A 22,643-nucleotide genomic window follows, 5' to 3' on the forward strand; every position below is an offset into this window, starting at 1 on the left:
TTTGTTTCGACTACGGCAGACCAACACAGCTACCTACCTGTACAAAGGCTTGTATGATAACATTATGTATAACAGCATTGCAATCTTGCCAATTTTATTTGTAATACAAGGTATGCCTGTGTATACTAAGGAGACTTCTAGACCATCACTGTTTTGTGGGAAGGATCCAAGAGCATCTTGAAACTCACCCAATTAAAGTGGATTATCGTGCTCTTCTGATCTAGCATAACAAATCCACTTTTTAAAATTAAAAACACAGAAACAGATTTCCTTATAGTTTGCAAACTGATGGGAAAATGCAGTGCAAAGGATGGGATGAAGGATTAATAAGATGATGAGTGCTCACTGTCATATAACTCCCCCATAAACAGATAAGTGCTGACTCTCTGAGACACCTGAGTGGGACTGAGCAACTGAATTGTGCCTAACCCTGGTGACCCTTCACAGAAGACCATCCTCTACTGGTTCGGTCCAAAGCCAATTTAAAAGATCCCTTTGAAGGAAAAAAAATGGGGCTCTTTTTGTTACTACACAGGCAGCTGACTAGGCAAGCAGTCACACTGCTCAGCTGGCCACATTCTTCCCCACCCCCAACGTAAATGATTCAGTTGTGATACCTGCATAGGAGGGTGTTGTACCAGATTTCCTGTAGGGTCTGTTCCAACCATACATTTCTATGACTCTATAAAGACCAGACATAGTCTAAGCACCCCATAAGCTTTGTGCAAGTGAATCAGGATGAACACTGAATAAGCAGGATGTCTGCAGGCAGGGCTGGATTAACCATTAAGCAAAATAAGCACATGCTTAGGGTGTCAAAGGAAGGAGGGCATGACATAAATTTTCCATTGCTGGATTTACCAGGGACCATATGGTGCAGCTGAACCAGGTTGCATAAAAAACACTCCCAGGATAAATTTTACAAACACACACACACACACACACACACACACACACATATACACACACACAACAACAACAACATAGTAATAATACAGATTAATGAAATACGGTTTATTGTTTTTATATATTTTGAATTATGGGGGCACCAAAATCTTTCAAGTGTTTAGACCCTCTAAAGGTCTTAATCTGGCCCTGTCTGCAAGTACCCTGAGATGCTCCTATGCTACCTCCCCAAACTCTCTCCTTTCTATCTTATAGGTACCATAAATAAATGCATCTTCTATGTGCCAGCTGCCCTGGGACCTTGGAAACCATAACCTCCTCTGTGTTCTGTTGCTTTTTTGCCAGAGTGCATGCTGTTATTTACAGATTGCGTTGACTTAACCCCTGCCCCACTCCCTGGGTCCAGTCTATTTGTTTCCTCCATTCCTGGTGGTCGCTAATGCACAAAATTTGTCTCCGAGTCTCTCAACAAGGCTTCCCATTATAAACAGGCAAAAAGAAGAAAGTAAAGGGACAGGGCTCATGGAGCGTTGTGGTTCAGCAATTACTCTCAATCTGTGCCTTCCTCAGTGGAGAGATAAAATGGCTGGTAGCATCCAGCAGGGGATGCTGCAGAAAAGACTATATTAAATCTCATTTTATAGGGGCAAAGAGGTGTTGGGAAAAGATAATAATGTATTCCGCAGGCTGGAATCTGGCAAATAAACATCCGGCTTGGAACGGGATCCGTGTTTTATTTGCTAGGCGGTGCACTTAAATGGTCTCAGCTGGATTGGGATTTTAAAAAGCTTTATGGCTTTAGATTTTATTTACTGCTCTTGTGTCCATCAAAATACAGCTTTACTTTAAAGTGTTTTGGGTTTTTATTTTATTTTATTTAATGGAACAATAACATCACAAAACTCGTACTCCATGTACTTTCATACAGGGTTTTTCCCAGATGAGAGTCTTAATTTCATTTTTGAATTTATTAAATTTATATTCTGCCATTCATCAAGAGACCACAGGCCAGTTTACCACATAAAACAGAACATACATAATATAATAATAATAAAAAGAGGGGGGAGACAAATACCAGAGAGAAAGAGAGAGAGAGAGAGATGGTTTTAGAGAATTAGATGCATGCTGTTTGTTTATCTGTCTCATTTATATTCCACTTTTCCTCCAAGGAGCTTGAGGTACTGTCCATCGTTCTCATTCTTTCTGTTTCATTCTCATAACAACCCTGTGAGGTTAGGCTGAGAGGTAGTGACTAGTCGAAGGCTATCCTGTTAACTTCATGGCTGAGTGGGAATTTGAACCCTGGTCTCCCAGGTCTACATCCAGAGCTCTAACCACTACACCACAGTGGTTCAAGATGTCTTTCAACAAATCCTGTGCGAGTATTTTTGTGGATGATAGCATGCTACTTGATAAGGACACTGAAAGAGTGGAAATTGCTGGTGCTTTTTATTCCCTCCATATCTTAAATTATGGTGTGGAGGAGACTCTTGAGATTCCCATGGACTGCAAGAAGATCAAACCTATCCATTCTTAAGGAAATCAGCCCTGAGTGCTCACTGGAAGGACAGATCGTGAAGCTGAGGCTCCAATACTTTGGCCACCTCATGAAAATAGAAGAGTCCCTGGAAAAGACCCTGATGTTGGGAAAGATGGAGGGCACAAGGAGAAGGGGACGACAGAGGATGAGATGGTCGGATAGTGTTCTCGAAGCTACCAGCATGAGTTTGACCAAACTGCGGGAGGCAGTGGAAGACAGGAGTGCCTGGCGTGCTCTGGACCATGGGGTCACGAAGAGTCAGACACGACTAAATGACTAAACAACAACATCTGGAACAGAAATCAATGCAGTTGCTTTTGTTTATATGTGATCATTACATAATTGATCACCACCACCACCCCATTTGCTTTGTGCTTCCTCTGAACTTAAATGAATGGTGTGGAATAGCATAAGGATAAAATAATCAAGTATGTAAAAATTCTGCCACAGCGAGATGAACGACGCAGCTTTAGTCAGAAGCCAAGCTGCAGCAGAATGGAAACAGCGCTGCATTGAAATCAATGCCACCCTACATCTCTGCTTGTACAGTGCAACTATGGTGTACACAGAGTATACACTCATTGCTTGTGAATAAGTGCATGAGTTTACAGCTGAACCGTCTGTACAGATTGTACACTTGTTGAATGTACCGTATTTTTCGCTCTATAACACACACCCGACCATAACACGCACGTAGTTTTTAGAGGAGGAAAATCCGTAGGCATGCCACCCGTAGGCATTTCCTCCATAACACGCACAGACATTTCCCCTTACTTTCTAGGAGGAAAAAAGTGAGTGTTATGGTGCAAAAAATACGGTAACTTGTAAACAGCCTTTATATTGAGGCCGATTGTGGAAGCGTTCAGAGGCCTGCTGCGAGCAGCTTCCCAGTGCTCACTTCAGTGCACCCAGAGTCTGCCATTGCTCCTGTTGGGCTTCCAGTAAGCCAACAGCAGTAGAAATAAGGGAGAGAAGAAAGAAGGTGCAGAAAGCAAGAGAAGAAGGAGAAATAGAAGGAGGAACTCAATCTTCCTGTCTATCTGCCTTGGCTTCCGATTTCCACTTCTACCCCATTCTGACATTCACTTGCTGCTTTTGCAACGTGGCCCCTGCATAAGCTGGAACATGTTATTGGTTCTTGCTTTGTTTCAACTATTTGTAGTAAAGTATTTATTCAGCTGAAAATGGAAAGGGTGCAAGAGAGGCTTCCAGAGATCAGTTCTGCCAGCCCTTGCCATCAGCCTTGTAGTCTAAATGACACGACACAAAAGGAAAATGGACTGGGGAGGCAGGAAGAGGAAAAAAAGAAAGAAAGTTCATACACTAGTTCTTAGTAATGAACAGCTGGAATGGAGAGAGTTGAAGGAGGAGAGGAGCTAATAGTTGCTGGTCTCTCAGCTGAGCCAATGGGGAGGCCCTCTGTTGTAGATAGGATGGAATAACTGATGGTAGATCACAACACTTCTAACCTCTGTCCTACTACCCATTGGATTGATAGTTGACTTCCCATAAGCCATGAAACCGGACACCTGGAGACTTGCCTTTTCTTGATGCTGGCACATGATGTGGTGTTCATTCTGTCTTCATGTAACTATTAACATGGATCCGGCTTCCTACTTCACCTATAAACATTCACTGAAAGTGTGATGGTGGTGGGCAATCCATCTTTTGCCCCCTTTAGCCACCCTGACTCCTAGCACAGCAGAGTGATTAAAGGGTGCTAAAGGGTACCAAATCCATCTTAAGTGACCTTGAGCATGTGCCTTTAGCTTTCCCTGCTGGGATCATCATTCATTCCATGTTCAACTTAATCTGCACTATCCTGGAAGAACAAAGAGAGAGAAGGGAAGCTTTTAGTGCTGAATTTTCCTGCCTCACATTCAGAGATTTTATTTTATTTTTAAATTACCCACATGATCAAGATGCTTGACAGATTCCATCTTTGTGAATTCCAGTATGAGCTGACCTGCTCTTTAACTATTGTAGGAATTGGAACACAGTTGTCCAGAGGTTTCCCAAAATAACCAAAACAATGATTGGTGCATGTGTGTACTTGCACAATCGTATCCTGCTGTCTTCTACTTAGAGTAGACCCATGGAAATGAACAGACCTAAGTTAGTTGTGTTTATAGCTAAACAAGCTATAGCTTAGGGGCCCACTCTCTTGGGGCCCCCAAATATACTTCTTCTTAATTGCATTTCAGTTCAACAATTACTTTGATAAAATACACACCGTATTTTTTGCCCTATAAGACGCACCAGATCATAAGACGCACCTAATTTTTGTTGGAGGAAAACAAGAAAAAAATATTCTGAATCTCAGAAGCCAGAACAAGAGGGATCGCTGCACAGTGAAAGCAGCGATCCCTCTTGCTGCTCTGGCTTCTGGGATAGCTGCGCAGCCTGCATTCGCTCCATAAGACGCACACACATTTCCCCTTACTTTTTAGGATGGAAAAAGTGAGTCTTATAGAGCAAAAAATACGATATTTTGTTATGTGCAAATGGCTTTAGATACCTATTAGGTCCATGAATTACCATATAGCATAGAGTCAACACAAAAAAACAGTGACAATTTGTTGTTGACAAAGGACAGCTGGACTTATAAAGGGCCCCATTACCTTCAGTAGCCTAGAGCCCCATCAAACCTAAATCCGGCCCTGGTTGTGTCTTATTAATTTCAGCAGGTCCTTGTGCAAAAGTGGCACAGGCTGGAAACAGAGTGATCTATCCACCCCTGCCCACAAAGTTACTTTGAGGTCTGTTGTGTGTTGACAAAATCAAGCCCAACTCCCTTTTACCTCAGGAACAATCCAAACACCAGCAATGAGGTGTGTGGTGCTTTCCCAGCTGCTCAGGATTTTTGGCACACACTTCAGTGTGGGCTATGCTCTCTAAATGGCCTGCATCCACTTGAGGGAAGAAATTCAGTTCTTTGTTAATTAGGAAGCCAGCAAGCTTTTTGTTGCCTATATATATATATATATATATATATATATATATATATATATATAATACAGAGAGAAGTGAAATTTGTGCATGGACTGTATTCAGGCTCTTGGCAGCATATTCACTTTATCAGCAGAACACACTGTTCTACTGGGACGCCGATTCTAGGTCAGCCATAAAGGGATCCTTCCCCCATTTTCATGTGTATTTATTTCAGTGTATTCAGGGCAGCTCTTGGAAAACAAAACTGCAGTTGAGTTTTTCTTTCTTTCTCCCACCCGCAACCCCTCCACCCAAACCAAAGGATATTGATTTTGGAATAATGCCTTCAACACCATGCCCTTCGGTTATGCTGGATACTGATGAGCTCAGCATTTTCTCCCCCAATGCTAAGGGAGGGTGCTAAGGGAATCCCAGAACTGGGAACTCAGAAGCATCCGGATGTTAACAATTCATCATCACGGCAATAGGGAAGGCACAGGTTGCATAATGATGCATCAACAAGTCTCAGCTCCTTTCAGGCTTCTCGGGAAGGGATGCTCTAAAAAGTTCATCTGTGAGGTAGAAGAGTCTGAGGGGCAGACTGAGGAAATATGCTCTTTCCTTCAAAAGCTGCTGTCACAATTTATTAGTCATTCGTCAAGGTGTGACAGGACTCATTTTGTTTTGCCACAACCAGCTAGCACAGCTGCTCTTCAGGAATTTTTGAGGCAGAGGTGTGAGTGTTTGCGGGAGATTTGGAATGTGTGGGACTTCTCAGACTTGTTTCCCCCCCCCTTGAACTTCAACCCCTACCTTCCTTTTCAATTCATTGAGTGAGTCCCCTGAGTAGGAATTAAAATTAATGCTGTGTCAAAAAAACAAAAAACAAACCCACCTTCCAATTTCTTGAAAATGTTCTTCCCCTGTGAAAGAGGCTCCAACGTTTCTGCTTTGTTCTCAGAGCGTGTTATAATTTCCACAGAAGTTCAGTGCGTGGTTTTGAAATTACCTTGTGGCGGCAAAAAAACCTAAGGGTGGTGTGTGCTTTCTTCTCTCTTTCCAGGAAACATTGCACCAGAAGCTGCCCAAATTGGATGTTGTTAAAAAGAAGATTAGGCAAATTCATGGAGGGAAAGGCGATCAATGGCTACTAGCCACAATGGCTATGTTCCACCTCAGGGGTCAGCAAACTTTTCCAGCAGGGGGCCGGTCCACTGTCCCTCAGACCTTGTGGGGGGCTGAACTATATTTTGGGGAAAAAATAATAATGAACGAATTCCTATGCCCCACAAACTACCCAGAGATGCATTTTAAATAAAAGCACAAATTCCACTCATGTAAAAACACGCTGATTCCCAGACCATCCACAGGCCAGATTTAGAAGGCGATTGGGCCGGATCCAGCCCCCGGGTCTTAGTTTGCCTACCCATGTTCTACCTCCACTGTCAGAGGAAGTATAATAATAATAATAATAGTAATAATAATAATAATAATAATAATAATAATAATAATAATAATTATTATTATTATTATTATTATTATTATTATTTGTACCCCGCCCATCTGGCTGGGTTTCCCCAGCCACTCTGGGCGGTTTCCATAGAAACCAAAAAAACACTAAAATGTCATACATTTAAAACTTCCCTGAACAGGGGAAGCATGCCTCTAGTATGCCTCTAAATGCCAGCTGCTGGAAACCAGAGGCAGGGAGAATGCTCTTGTCCTCAGGCCCTGTTTGCATGTTTCCCACAGGCATCTGGTTAGCCATTGCGAGAACACGATGCTGGAGTACTGACAGGCCTTTGGCCTCACCCAGTGGGATTCTTCTTGTGCCCTGGCTTTTTGCGCTTCCTGATCTGAAAAAGAGCCGCTTGGGAGAAGTTGCCTCATGATACCTTTCTCTGAAGCCTGGACACTCAGGGAAGCTACAGAGCGCAGGCCACTGGGGAGATCATTGGAAGAAAGCACACACACAAACACCTACCAGCCACCTCAAAAGTAAATCAATCTCAACAAAAACCCTGAAAACTCATGAGAATTTCACCAAAGTTTCCAAATTCCAAAAAGTTGACTTTAAGCAAAGGTTAGCGGGGAATAAAAGAACAAGGTCTGAGTTTTTGTATGGAAGGCCACAGGGGGCAGCGACTATTTCTGACTTGAGTAGATCCATCCAATTTATTCATTTCTGTGAAAGACTTGGCTGAGAAGTTAACTAAGTACCCTCTTTTAAAACAATTCTCTGAAAAGCAAAGCAAGGCTCTTTCTGTTACAAGGGCTCTTAATCCTTTCTCCTTCCAAGGTAAGGAACAAATCACGTTATAGGAGACATGAGGGTTTAGTAAAGGATGGCTACATATTCAGAAAGCACGCTTAAGCTGCCCACATTTATAGCAGGGTGTTGTCTTGAGAAACCATTGTTTTCGATCTGCAGCCTTGAGAAAATAAGATCGCAAGCCCTCTAACATTTTTCTGATGAAAATAGGGATGTTCTATATAATAGCAACAACAACAATAATAATAATACCCTGCCCATCTGACTGGGTTGCCTAGTCACTCTGGGCAGCTTCCTATATATATATATATATATATATATATATATATATATATATATATATAATTCAACATTAAACAGATGCCTTCAGATGTTTTCTGAAGGTTGTATAGTTACTTACCTCCTTGGCTCAGGAGTCACTTAACTCCATACCCTCCAACATTTCTCTGATGAAAATAGGGATGTCCTAAGGAAAAGTGGGACATTCCAGGATCAAATCAGAAACTGGGATGGCTTCTGTAAATCTGGGACTGTTCCTAGAAAATAGGGACACTTGGAGGGGTCTGAGATCAGGACCTGTCAGTTATACACATGGGCCATCCATTGGCTACAGGTGGTTTTCCTGGCAATCCTGTCCAAATTCATCATACTTTGACAGGAGGGCTCTAATAATATTGCTGGTGTATGTGAAAGAGAGAGAGGTCTGGTGCATGGGGCTCACCCCATGGGGGAGACAAAGAGGCACTGATAGACTTGTTGTCACAGGTTATAATTTGGGGTTGCAGCAACCCTCTGGGGATCAGTAGGAACCTTTGCTATATCAGAGGCGTGGAAGACAGCTTTTGTATTGTTGCATGCCACCCCCACCCCAATCTCTGAGTGACGAGAGATTCAAAGGGTTCCAGGCACTTTCCCAGAGTTTGTTTTCCTTGGAAGGAGGGAAAGCAGAGACATTGAGGACTTTCCTTCCTGCTGGCTCTGTGTCTCTCCAGGGGAAGGACTTGGGGAGAAATAGTTCAGTAACTGCTTGACATTTCCAGCTTCTGTTGTTTTTTTCCCCGGGAGCACTGCAGACCCCCTCTCTCCTTCCCTGATAACAGAGGGGAGGCCCCCAGTGGGTGCTGCTGGCCTGTAGCAGGAGTTCACAGAGCTCTAGCGGCAACCAGGAAGCCTCAAGGCGTAGCTGCCTCTGTACAGTCTGCCGTTTGGAGTGAGGAGGAGGAAATAATCAGTAATGGGAAGGCACTGGTGAATGTAATGGTAAAGAGGGATTTCAGTTCCCATCATGGTCCCTATGCAGTGTCCTGTCTGGCACAGTCATCTCTCATTCACACTGCTGCACCCTCCCAGGAATGTATTTGAGATGCACCCATGCGCTGTAAGGGTACTGTCATTTATAAGAGGACTGCAGAAGTACAGCTCTCACTACAAGATTTTACATGCCCCTGGGTATTTGCAGAAGGGCATTTTCTCTTCCTGTATAACTAACTCAGTCCCTGTTTGGGGGGCACGTTATATGTGTGTACTGTGTCTCCCCCCCCATAAAACATTCTCACTACCATTGTCGTCCAGTTCCAGAAACAGCTGTCCACAGCTAATTTATTTCCTAATGCTGCAGCAATGTTAATTTATAAATTACACTGGTAATTCGAGCTATTATTAATTTCAGATGGTGTAGGGCAAGACTAATTAAAATATGACACCAATTGCCACACATATGTACCAAGGACTAACATTTAAAATTAATAGGAATATTAAGTGTGACACCGGTCTCAGAGATGCTCTGCTCAGTAATTACAACACCCGGGCTGCAAAAGATTTGATAAAAGGAGATGGGGAGATTTAAGAGAAATAAATAAGACAGCTCTATTTATGTCTCTCTTCCTCCTCACCCTTCTGCCATCCTTTACAGGGATTGGTAAAGTTTCTTCCTTCCTTTTCCCACATTTCAAAATCAAACTTGAACTTTCCAATTTGCAAAAAAATGACTCACTATACCAAAGGTATTTTAATGCTGATATAATCTAATGGTTTTGCATTTTGAGGGAATGTCTGAACCGCAAATGCAATCCAGTTTGAAACTAGTTTATCTCATTTTACTTTATCCCAAGACTGCATACTCACCATACATTTAAAGCACATAGCTTCCCCTAAAGAATGCAGGGAATTGTAGTCTGTGAAGGGTGCTGGGAAATGCAGCTCTTTGGGGGCAAATTACAGTTCCCAGGATTCTTTGGAAAAAGCCATGTGCTTTGAGTGTATGCTGTGTACACAACCTTTGAGTCTTGGGAATTGTACCGTATTTTTCGTCCCATAGGACGCTCCGTCCCATAGGACGCACCTACTTTTTTTGGGGGGGGGATAAAGGAACTTTCCCCCCTTTATTTCCCACCCAAAACCAGGTCGGGGAACAGTGGTATGGCGGCGCTCCGCCTCCCCGCTGTCCCCCGAGCTTGTGTGGCTGGCCGATGTCTGCCTGGCACACGGGGTGCTCTGCTTCAGGGCGCCCCGCGTGCCGGGCGGCAGGCTGCTATCCGCAGCAGTGGGAACTCCCGCGGGCTCCCCAGGCTTGCTGATAGATTCCTGATAGCTTCCTGAAGCCTGGAGAGCGAGAGGGGTCGGTGCGCACCGACCCCTCTCGCTCTCCAAGCTTCAGCGAAAGCCTGTATTCACCCCATAGGACGAACACAGATTTCCCCTTCCTTTTTGGAGGGGAAAAAGTGTGTCCTATAGGGTGAAAAATGGTGGATTCCTTTTTGCTTATCCCTTTCACAACATTCCAGTTCTTGATATTATTGAGGTGGCGGTGGCAACCATGGCAGTGAAACTGGCAAAAACAGTTTATGTCTATACCTTAAACATATCCCTAGTACTATGGAGACTCTCTCCTTTTACCAACTGCCCCCACCACTGCAGGAAAGCACTCTTCTTTCTTCTGGTAATGTGTGTACAAATGCATGACTCAAGTCTGCTGAAGGGGGTCATCAACGTAAGCTAAATGAGGCTAAGTATGCACTTTGATTTGGCTTGAAAGCCATGGACCGGGGATTTCTCCTCTTGACAGTGAAGGGAACTCCCTGCTCCCAACACACATTTTCAAAGGAGCCAGCGGGTTTGGTGTCTTCCGCACGTGGATTATCAATGGCAGCCTGCCAAGCTTGGCTGCCTACCACCTCATTTATATATAATGCTCCTTTCCTCCACATCAAGATATCCAGGCAAACAAATGGAAAGGATCGTTTTAAGGGCTATATCTAGAACTCCCATCAACAGCAGCAGTGCCAGGTGAAAGATGCATGCCCAGAGAACATTGCGCACTGTTTCTAGGTATCTCACCAGCCACATTGTCCTGCTGCATAGTCAAGGTTGATCCTTTTCTTTCTTCTGCAGCCGTGGGATTCATGAGCGAAGACGAGTACTTGGAGATCACCGGCATCACCCGGGAGCAGTCAGGGGAGTACGAATGCAGCGCATCCAACGATGTCGCCACTCCTGTTGTGCGGAGAGTAAAAGTCACAGTGAACTGTGAGTATTGGGTAGGTTGTCGCAGGGCTGTAGGTTGCTGCAGCTTAGCAGTAGTGGGGGGGGGGTGCTGCTGGAAGGATTTCCACAGTCTTTCTTGGTGCATTTTCTGTGTTTCCTTGGCATATTCTCTGCACCTTTTAATACCTGCAAGAGATAAATTAAATACCTGCAAGAGATAAAATAAGAACATATGAAGCTACCTTACATGAAGCTGGCCCAACCTGGAACCTTCTGAGTCGTACCCAAAGTAGCGCTAAGTTAAAGTTATGTCACAGTATACATGTTTCACTGGCAAAAAAAGGTTTCATGCTAGCAGAATGTCATTGTGCACGAGAATGCATAAGCAGATTGCTGGTCACTTTATTGCACTGTGGATTGACCATTCTGTTGCATGAGTTCTGCTAGTGCAGGCATAGGCAAACTCAGCCCTCCAGATGTTTTGGGACTACAGCTCCCATCATCCCTAGCTAACAGGACCAGTGGCCAGGGATGATGGGAATTGTAGTCTCAAAACATATGGAAGGTCGAGTTTGTCTATGCCTGTGCTAGTGCAACGATTGTGTTGTATTCCTCTGTCGCAGAACATTAAAACTCAACCATCCACTAAAGAATGCTGGATATGGTGCCCTGCATGAAAAGTGCATGCTTTGCCTTTGAGCTACAAACCTAAATTTGTTGCACCACAGTAAATCTTCCAAAAGGGGGCTGAACAGTAACATGGTAAATTGGGAGCATCTCTTTCTAGTGACATCCCAGCAGAAATGATGCTTCCTAGACCAAATGTTCAGTTCACCCAATGAATGGGTCTCACTTGTCTGCATGCTCGCATACTGATTTACACACATACCCCGCATTTCAGAACTCAGACAAGTGCACACATTTCTCATTCACACACAGGTAAGTCCGTATTCAATTAGGCACACACATGTGTTTGTTGTCACATTCCTGCCTGGACTTGCATGCATTTGCACACACTAGCATTCTCAAAACACACATCTTGCATCAACAGGACTTGAAAAGTGGCAGAGAGTTGAGGATGCATTGATCAAGTGGGCAGGAGTTAGAAAGTGGAACTGTGTGGGCAGTGGTAGTGTCTAAGAGCTAGTTTGGAACTGGTTCCTTTGAGAATGCATGTAAAATAGCCTTTGAGTGTTCACTACCAGGATCTGGTCACTGACTCTTCAAGCGCATCTGGCCAAGGAACCTTCTGCCGTCGGCGGTTTGTTTTTGACACAAGCAAATCTCTGGAGAGGGGAAGGATCTTGGAGCAACAACAGAGCAAAGTGATTTTCCAAAGCCACAGAGAACAACCCCTCAACTTGTCCCTTTCTCTACAGACCCACCATACATCTCAGATACTAAGAACACCGGGGTGCCGGTGGGACAAAAAGGCATCCTCCAGTGTGACGCCTCTGCAGTTCCATCAGCCGAGTTCCAGTGGTACAAGGATGACAAAAGGTACATGAAGGATTAGTAGTAACTGATATTAGGATATTTCAGCTGGACCTATCCTCACCATCACTGCATCAAAATTTACTTGCTCTCTTAGAAAACTGACAGCCGCTCCACCCTAAGCACGGTCAGCATGGTGCTGGTGGGGTAGATGAGCACATTTCTCTGCAGTCGTTCAGCGACTGAGTGTGGATAAAGAATTGGGGCTAATTCTATGGAAGGATGAATTTCACTTTTAGTTTTCCTCTGTTTCTCATTTCCCAAAATTTATTAAATTCAGTTTGCTCCCATTTCGATAAATAGGGCAGCACATATTTTCTACTAAAAACTCTTTGCAGAACAAAACTCATTCCCATTTTTGTATTCTGTTCTCTTTTTGTATGTATTTTCAATGCAATTCTGCTTAACATATATGTGCCTGGAGGCAGGGGGGCTATGGTCACTATTATATATATTTCCTCTACTATACATCTTTTGTACTCTCTCTCTCTCTTCTCAGAGAACTTCAGTGCAAAATTTTAAAAAGGGTACATTTTAGAAGGTTTCGCTCATGTTTTGGTTTGTAAAGTGTTAATTAAGTAGGATCACAATGAAATGCAAATTGAATGAATCCCCCCACCCACCCAACCATCTGTTTATATTTCAAAGCAGGGGTATTAATTTCCAAACTTGTAAGGGAATCTGCTAGCATTTGTCCAATGTTACCTTTAGCTTTGCTGTCTTCAATTCCTGCCTTTACACTCACTTGCCACTTTTGCTTCTTCCACCCAACTTCTTATTATCCCCATTGTCAACATTGAGACCATCTGTACTATATGTTTATAGTCCTCTATTATCGTTCCAATAGCAAACACAACACAAGGGGGCTTGTGAAGAAGGCGCAGCAGAGACTGTACTTTTTGAGAATACTAAGGAAAAACCATCTTCCGCAGAAACTGCTGCTTGCCTTCTATCACTGTGCCATTGAGAGCGTGCTCACTTATGGCTTATGTGTGTGGTACGGAAGCTGTACTGCCCAGGACAGGATGGGGTTGTGCAGGGTTGTTAAGGCAGCAGAGAGCATTGTTGGCTGCCCACTCTCCACCTTAGAGCAGATTTATGCCACAAGGTGCCATAGGAAGGCACTGGACATAGTAAAAGATCCATCGCATCCTGGTCACAGTCTCTTCGAGCTCTTGCCGTTGGGACGGAGATATAGGTCGATGAAGACAAGAACGAGTCGTCTTAAGAACAGCTTCTTCTCCAGAGCGATCTCGGCCCTGAATGGGAAGCCCGGACTTTGAAAGTCATCTAATCTCCCTTGCTGTATTATATTGTATTGTTTAATTAGTGTTTTTATGGAGCAGTCAAGTAATTTCGTTGTCCCCGAAGGGGGCAATGGCAATAAAGATATTCTTATTCTTATTCTCTTCTTATATGTTTAAAGCACTATGGTACCACTTTAAACAGTCAAAGTTTCCCCAAAGAATCATAGAAACTATAGTTTCTTAAGGGTGCTGACAATTGTTAAAAGAGTCCCATTTGCCTTAGAGAGTTGCAGTGTCCATAATGGTTTAACAACCAGTCACCCTTGCCAGGGAACTCTGGGTAATGTAGGGGGGAATATCAGCTCTCAACACCCTTCACAAACTACAGTTCCCATGATTCTTTGGTGGAAGCCTGGAATGTTTAAGTGGCACAGTACTACTTTAAATGCAGGGCACATATGGGGTCTTAGATTATATGCTCCTTAAAGTTAGGGACCTTTTCCCTGTATGCTGCTCAGCAAAGTAGATTGATGGCACTGAGTTAAGAGTAATAATACTGCGAGCAAGTGGTAATCTACTGCATGTGGCACAGCCCCTTCACCCCAATGTCCTCATCTGTGTGTCTAACATGGAATTATGCTTAATAGAAGCCCTCATTGCCAAAGTTCATTGGTACAGCAAGGCTCCACTGTAACAATTCCACCCCAATTTGTGAGTGAGACTTACTTATCAGATTAGAATCATTCTCTGCTTGTGTAATTCCCACAGAAATCCCCAGACCTTGGAGCTCTCCTCCGCTAATTATCTCCACAGTGCAGAGGTCCATTGAAAACACAAATTTGGAGATATTGTCCATTTGATTAAGGCATTTGTTTTAAGTTGTAGATCACGTGGTGAGCTTCCAATATGCTGTCAGTCAGGATCAAAAGTCAGGGCAATAACACAGAGCAAGAGGCTGCGGGGGAAAGTAGCTAAGCATAGCACACACACAAATAAAGAGACACACACATTGTCTTTTTCTTTTAAACAGCATACAAGAGTATCAGGGTGGGGGAATGAGGTTCCAAAGAGGGGAGACACAGGCTATGGGGGGGGGGTAACTGTGGGGGGGAAACTAAAGTGTCTTACATCTACCAAAAATGCTCAGCAGACACTTTGTAGAGTTCTTCAGCTGCATCCTGTTCCTTTGCCTAGTGTCTGTTCCTTGTTGTTTAAATCTTCTTTACTTTAGAGAAATGACAAATAAGAGGAGATGTGATAGAAGTGTGTAAAACAAGGCACGTTATGGAGAGAGTGGAGAGAGAAAAGTTTCTCTCCCTCTCTCATAACACTGGAACACATGGACATTCAATGAAGCTGAATGCTGAAAGATCCAGGTCAGACTAAAGAAAGTCCTTCATGCAGCACATAGTTAAACTATGGAACTCGCTGGCCCCTTCCCTCCCTCCCTACTACAATCTGATTTGAAGGTCCTTTCTAGTGTAGCATTAGAATTCACAGTCTCCTCCTTTGGAATTCACTGAGCCAGTGCACGTTGCAAGGGAATTGTTTATCTGTGCTGTGGACAAATCAATGGAGTCTCCTTAAAAGGCAGCTGGCAAATGAATCTTCTGCCTTGAGCTGTTTGTTCTGGCAGGATCTGCAAGGTGGAGAAGGAAAGGATGCTTGAATCCAATGATCCCACATCACGAAAGTGCTTCTCAGCTCCTGATAAATAGCTTAGATAACCCATTCCAATTTTATGTTTTTGATGAAATCTCTCCATAGAAGGGATCACGTGGACCCAAAAAGGGCATCAGAATTGCTCCCCTGGTGAATGCTCAGATCTAATTATGGTGCTTGAATGCAGTCAGTTATAGGCAGCAATGCCAGCTAACTCTGTTAGCTTCCATCACGGACTTGTCACCATTTCTTGGTCTTCCTCTTTTATCTTTGCTATCTCTTATTATTTCAGGCTCATTGAAGGACAGAAAGGGTTGAAAGTGGAAAACAAGGCCTTCTTCTCCCGCCTGACTTTCTTCAATGTCTCTGAGCAGGACTATGGAAACTATACCTGTGTGGCCTACAACCAGCTAGGAAACACCAATGCCAGCATCATTCTGTACGGTAAGTAAAGCATGTCCTGGTATTCCAATGGGATCGTATATGGTCAAGGAGATGCGGGAGGGGTGGACAGGTGAGTTAATAAACCTCTCTTTTCAAGTCTGGGAAAGATGGGCAGGGGGGCTACTGGACTCATATCCTACACATGGGCTTCCCTTTGGCACCAAGTTGGCCACTGTAGTAACAGACTGCCTGACTAGGGCAACATACACACCATACATTTAAAGCACCATGAAACCACTTTAAAGAGTTCTGGCTTCCTCCAGAGAATTCTGGGAGCTGTAGTTCACTAAGAACATTGAGAGTTGTCAGAAGACCCCTATCTCCCACCCCCAGAGCTGCAATGCCCAGAGTGGTTTAACAATCAGTTCCCCCTCCCAGGGAACTATGGGAATAGTAGCTCTGGAACAGGGGTCTCGTAACAACCCTCAGCACCCTTAACAAACTACATGTCTCAGAATTCTTTGGGGGAAGTCTGGACTGTTTTAAAGTGGTATTGTGGTGCTTTAAATGTATGGGGTGAATGCGGACTTTGGTCTGACCCAGCAGGGCTCTTATATTTTCTGCCACAAGGGCTGAACAAGTGCTGCATCTGTGACATTTATCAGAGTCATGAAAGACTAGCCTCCCTCCTTAGCCTATTGTCCTTGGGATGCCACTGGATAGACAACCAAATCTTTACAAATTATATTTACTCCTAATGTTTAGGAACATAGGAAGTAGCTTTTACTGAGTCAGATCACTGGTCCATCTGGCTCAGAAATGTCTACGTTGACTGGTAGCAGCTCTCCCTTGCCTTCAGACAAGGGGCATTACTAGCCCTACTCAAATTTACCAGAGATTGAACACAGGAGCTTCTGCCTGCAATGCAGTATCTCTACCACTGAGCATCTTTCCCTGGCATCTGCAGATGTCAACAGCTTTCAGGATGTGGGGCTTCTGTCAAATGCTACTCTCAAAGAGTGGGACAAGAAACGAGGTGGACTAAGCCACCAGGGTGACACTTAGGGAAGGTTATAACTTCCGAATGAAGCAAAAGTCAGTCCAGGATTTTCTACAACTCTGCTGGTTCCATTATAATTTCGGCTGTCTTCAATTGTAATGGGCAAGGGCTTCACTATTCCACTTTTCTTGAGTCAACTTCAACCTCCTCTTCACTGGCACGTGGACTTTGACACATTCATTACTGTGGATGTGGAAAACCATCCTGAGAAGATAACCTTCCCTGAAAACTGCTTGGAAGTTTCACCCCCCAAAAGAATGCCAGTATTCACCTTTAATTCTGCTTTCTGTGGGATTCTCTGGTACCTTACACCAACAAACTTCTTCATTCCACCACCTGAAGTCAGTATGGGGAACCACTGGCCTGCCAGATCTTGCTGGACTCCAACTCCCATCAGCCCCAGAAAGCATGGTCTATGGCCAGGGATGATGGGAGCTGTAGTTGAGTGAAATCTGCAGGATGAAATTTTCCCCATACCTGTTCTGACGTACACCTGTTTCAATGTCTCCCAGAAGTGTTGTCAGAACTGCCCTGCCTTAAATTGGGGAAACCTTTGCTGTAGCGCTAGACTTTCAGCTCTTTCTTCAGAACATATAAAAATCCAAGAAGCTGAATTATCCAGAGGCTTCCCCTACCCCACACTTGAACAACATGAATACACACAATTCCCCTCTGAGAGTTTTAGAAGCCAAATAGCCCCATGGTGGGATCATTCAGGTGCCATGGTTGCCTGATAAGAAGTACTAAATACTTGCAGCTGGAACCATCCCAACCCCATAGAACTTCTAACCCATTTACAACATCCTCATTTAGGGAAGACTTGATATATCCATTGTAGATCCATCAGATAACTGGTCCCCTCCTTAACTCATGTTTTATAAATACATCTTAAGAAATTCCCTCCTCCAGAGTATTGCCCTTTCAGGTAATCAAGCAGAGAGGTGGCTGTTGTGGCGAGGACAAATTTCCTCTCCATATACAAAACAGCCACCACCACCACCATCTCAGAGAGCCTTCTCTGACATCGCCACCCCAGAGTGCAGTCTGTTAGGTGAGGCTTTTGAGAATAAACAACCCAAGCGGCTCGGTGATCCCAGGTTTGCTTCCAAGTCGCATTTTCTATTACTGCAACATGAAATAAAAAATTGACTTTCGCAAAGGGAGGCGGGGAAGAGCTCTGTACCCTTATCTGGAAGCTATTTTCTCCACATGCCAGAGCTCTGATTAGAGTGATGGATCCATCTGACACCACTCACAGCCAGGGACAGCTGTAATTGCTTGGCTTATTTGTCACGCTTCTCCAACGTTGTGGCAGTCAGAGCTGTTCTGGCTGCCTTTCTGTGCCAGTTGGGAGCTGAGGTGAGGAGCAAAACCTGGAGTGCCCCACTTTCCCTGGCTTCCTATGCCCACTTTAACCGATTGTTACTGGGTGGTAGGGATAGTAGCCATGCCAGTCCATGTCTATTAACCATTTTAACATAACCTCCTTGTTGTATACTACACTCTTAAGAGGGCTTCAGCCAGGGGTCAGCAAACTTTTTCAGCAGGGGACCGGTCCACTGTCCCACAGACCTTGTGGGGGCGGACGGACTATATTTTGAAAATAAAAATGAAAATGAACAAATTCCTATGCCCCACAAATAACCCAGAGATGCATTTTAAATAAAAGCTACATTCTACTCATGTGAAAGCACGCTGATTCCCGGACCATCCGCAGACCAAATTTAGAAGGCGATTGAGCCAGATCTTGCCCCTGGGCTTTAGTTTGCCTGTCCCATGGGGCATGGAGTGACCCAGCCCAAGACAGGTAGGTGAAAAGCAACATGAAGAGGAAGCCACACAGAGGGTACATCAATGAAACCAACATTAATATGGTCTGTGGAGGAGGAAGCCACTGCTTTTGATGGAGAACAGGAGCTAAGATCACATCCTCACTATCCATTTTAAGCACTATGACACAGCTTTAAACTGTCATGGCTTCCCCCAAAGAATCCTAGGAACTGTCATTTGTTAAGGGTGATGAGAGTTGTTAGGAGACACCCCTTCCCCTAACAGAGCTGCAGGGTGATTTAATTATCAATTGCTCTTCCCAAGCGACTCTAGAAATTGTAGCTGTTATGGGAATAGGAGTCTCCTAACTGCTCTTTGTCCCCTTCACAAGCTACAGTTACCGTGATACTTGGAGGAAGTAGCAACTGCTTAAACTGGTTGAGTAGTGCTTTAAATGTGTGGTGCAGATGTGGCCCCAAAAGCCCAGTCCCTGTGAGATGACTCAGGCAGTCCCTTGTATGGCAAGCCAGGAGGGCCAATACAGAACAGTAGGTTTCCTGAAGATTTACCCATAAATACATTGCCATTACTTCCATAGTAACCAGAAGGGGAATTATGGAAAGAAGAATGCTAATCTGTGGGTCAGCAAGAAACTGAAAACAAAACCTGCTTATCTTCTAAGCACAGCCTGAGTCCAGGTTCTTATTTCAAAGAATCCCAGGCCTCTGGACACAACAGACATGCATAGTTCATCCACTAGAATTGGGGCTATTGCATTCTCCTACCATAGGTACAAGAGAGGCTGGCATCTCCTGGCCTGGTGATCATCATGATGCAACCTTTGCCCCCGTGTGTTGTGTGCCATATTACTTTAGTCTATTAAAGAGAAGCCTAGGACTGCTTGAGTCCCAGAGGAAGTCAAAGTGACCACTGCATTGGAATTAGAAGCTAAATATCTCAATTTATTCCTTTGTCTGACTCTCTAGGTGTCCACACTGGAATCCCTCCAAATGTCAGGCAGGGGTAACGTCAGTGTTTCAGACCACATATAATTATTCTTCATGGCCAAACAAGAGGATGTACTGTAGACCATGTAGCCATCTCCTGAAAAACCTGTGTTATTTTGCTTTGTTTCAAATGAAAAGCAGCTGTGAGTTTCAATGGAAATATGGTAGTGGGGAGGGAGTTGCTTGACCCTTCTCTCTCTCTCTCTGCACAGCATTGCTGCTACCCACATCTTTTCTCTCTGTGTGGAAAAGCAACTGGGAGAAGGTCACTTTAAGTGAGAAAATGGCTCAAGTGGGATTTATACACTGCTTTGTATTTCAGCCGGGACACGGGTGGCACTGTGGGTTAAACCACAGAGCCTAGGACTTGCCGATCAGAAGGTCGGTGGTTTGAATCCCCACAACGGGGTGAACTCCCATTGCTCAGTCACTGCTCCTGCCAACCTAGCAGATCGAAAGCATGTCAAAGTGAAAGATCAATAGGTACCACTCTGGCGGGAAGGTAAACAGCATTTCTGTGCGCTGCTCTGGTTTGCCAGAAGCGGCTTAGTCATGCTGGCCACATGACCTGGAAGCTGTACGCCGGCTCCCTTGGCCAATAAAGCGAGATGAGTGCCGCAACCCTAGAGTCGGTCACGACTGGACCTAATGGTCAGGGGTCCCTTTACCTTTTACCTTGTATTCCAGCAGAAATATGGTTAAGGAGCCCTTCCCTTTCCTTTCTCTTCAGACACTGGAGAACTGTAGATTTGCATGTTTGGAAAATTAATCTAGCTAAGAGCGGGCCTTCAAATGCTGCTGAGAATCTTTCCCAAGTGAATTAGCATTTTCTTGCCCTATTGAAATCTGAAGTGGCAGTCTGATGTCACAGAAATGTAGAAACCCGAATCCCTGCCTACATGGGCTTCAGCTTGCGTATGTCTGTGTATGTCACAGGTGGGATGATGAGAAATTAGGGTCCCAGTCTTTTAGTTACTTATGATTTAAATGATTGATTGAGTTAGATTTCCACCAGCCCATCCTGAAGGCTTGGGATAGGCAAGAGGGCTTGAAAAACAAGCACAACCCCCCCCCCCTGTTTGAATAATAATAAAAAAATGGCATGTTAGAAACTGCAGCAAATGGGACAGCACATGTACTACAATTACCCCTTACACTAGCCAGCAGCTACACTCTAAAACTGTTGCCTGTTGATATTAAGCAGGTGTCTGAGAATACTGTTTTCAGCGTTTGCTTTTTAAAAATGTTTAGGAAAGCAAAGTCAGACATGCCATTTTAACATGTCATTTTAGTTTATTATGGCATTTTAAAAAACCTGCTCCTTTTTCTTAAATTTAGAGGAATCAAAGTTCAACACTTATTTTCAGCATTGATTTTATCAGTTTTATTAATGACTAATTTATGTTGTTTTGTGGAAACTACTTGAATGTTTTTTGATGATTATGTGGCATACAAGCCTTGTTAAATAGATTAAATAAATAAATAAATAAATAAATAAATAACTCTTTTAAAAAACTAAAATGTGTGCATCAGTCAAAACTGCATAAGGATATGCGTTCATTAGGAGAAAAACACAATGGGACTTGCCGCAAAATGTGGAAAACGGAAGTTAAGACTGGCAAAACGAGAAACCAAGGGAACAAAAGTTGACAGATCCTTCCATCCCTGTCACTCAGAATAACTGTCATTGCTGCTGTCATACAATGAAGAAACTAGAAAGACAAGGGAGATTCATGTGGTGGGAGGTAAGCATTTTGAGGGGGTGTAAGAGAAGAAGCAGTCTCTTCAAGAGGCTAATCCCATGCAGCCTTCCAAGCAATGGGGCAGCGTGTTTGTGTCCACACCAGGGCCTAAAATGTTTTATACTGCTGATTGATTAATTCCTGATGACATCTCTCCCATCACATGCATCACAACGTTCTGTCATACAGCCTTGCAAAAAATAAAAAAAATAAAAATCTGCTACCAAATGTACACTCAATGTCAAATGAAGCTAGTTTGTGCCTTTCATAGTTATATGTCACAGCCAAGTAGGTAGAGAAGAGTTTTTCTCCCTTTCTCATAACCCTAGAACTTGTGGACAGCCAATGAAGCTGAATGTTGGATGATTCAGGGTAGATGAAAAGAAAGTTCTTCCTCATGCAGCACATGGTTAAACTCTGGAACTCACTCCCGCAGGAGGCAGTGATGGCCGCCAACGTGTATGGCTTTGAAAGAGGATGAGACAAATTCATGGAGGACAAGGCTATCAATGGCGGCTAGTCGTGCTCTGCCTCCATGGTCTAAAGGAGTATTCTGAATATCAGTTGCTGGAAACCACTGGGGTGGGGTGGGTTGATTGTTCTTGTACTTGGGTCCTGCTGGAGGGTTTCCTGCAGACATCTGGTTGGCCACTATGAGCACAGGATGCTGGACTAGATGGGGCTATTGGCCTGATCCAACAGGCTCTTCTTGTGTCAGGGCAAGGTTGCAAATTGTGATTACTCTTGAGCCCCATTCCATGTAGCCCAAGTTTCCCAAGATGAAACTGGTAGGTGGAAATACCACAAGGAGTGACTACTACGGGCCACATGGCCCAGTACGGGCCACATGTTCTCCTGCAATGATTTTGCAAAGTTTTTTGCAGATAAAATCGCCCAGATTTGGGAAGAAGTAGACTCCACCGTGGGAGCAGGGCCGGGGCGGGAGAGTGCTAGAGCTCTGTCTAGTCAAGTTGAGTGGGATCAATTTCAATCTGTTACCTCCGAGGATGTGGACAGGCTGCTTGGACGAGTGAAACCAACCACCTGTCTCCTGGATCCTTGCCCATCCTGGCTTATAAAAGCTAGCCGGGAAGGACTGGGCGATGGGCTTTGTGGGGTGGTGAATGCTTCCCTCCGTGAGGGAG

At 44.1% G+C, this 22,643-nt stretch overlaps 1 protein-coding gene across 9 annotated transcripts in view; it reads left to right on the forward strand.

Moving 5' to 3' along the window:
- NTM (neurotrimin) overlaps window positions 1-22,643 on the forward strand; it is a 799,838-nt gene that overhangs the window by 759,618 nt on the left and 17,577 nt on the right. For all 9 annotated transcript variants that reach the window (XM_082201510.1, XM_082201511.1, XM_082201512.1 and 6 more), the window contains exons 5-7: window positions 11,040-11,174; window positions 12,512-12,632; window positions 15,828-15,979. In XM_082201510.1, the coding sequence (XP_082057636.1) occupies window positions 11,040-11,174; window positions 12,512-12,632; window positions 15,828-15,979 (408 nt within the window). The remainder of the gene's footprint in view (window positions 1-11,039; window positions 11,175-12,511; window positions 12,633-15,827; window positions 15,980-22,643) is intronic.

The sequence above is a fragment of the Podarcis vaucheri genome (assembly GCF_965113315.1).
Source record: "Podarcis vaucheri genome assembly, chromosome: 15".
In the NCBI taxonomy this organism is placed as follows: Eukaryota; Metazoa; Chordata; class Lepidosauria; order Squamata; family Lacertidae; genus Podarcis; species Podarcis vaucheri.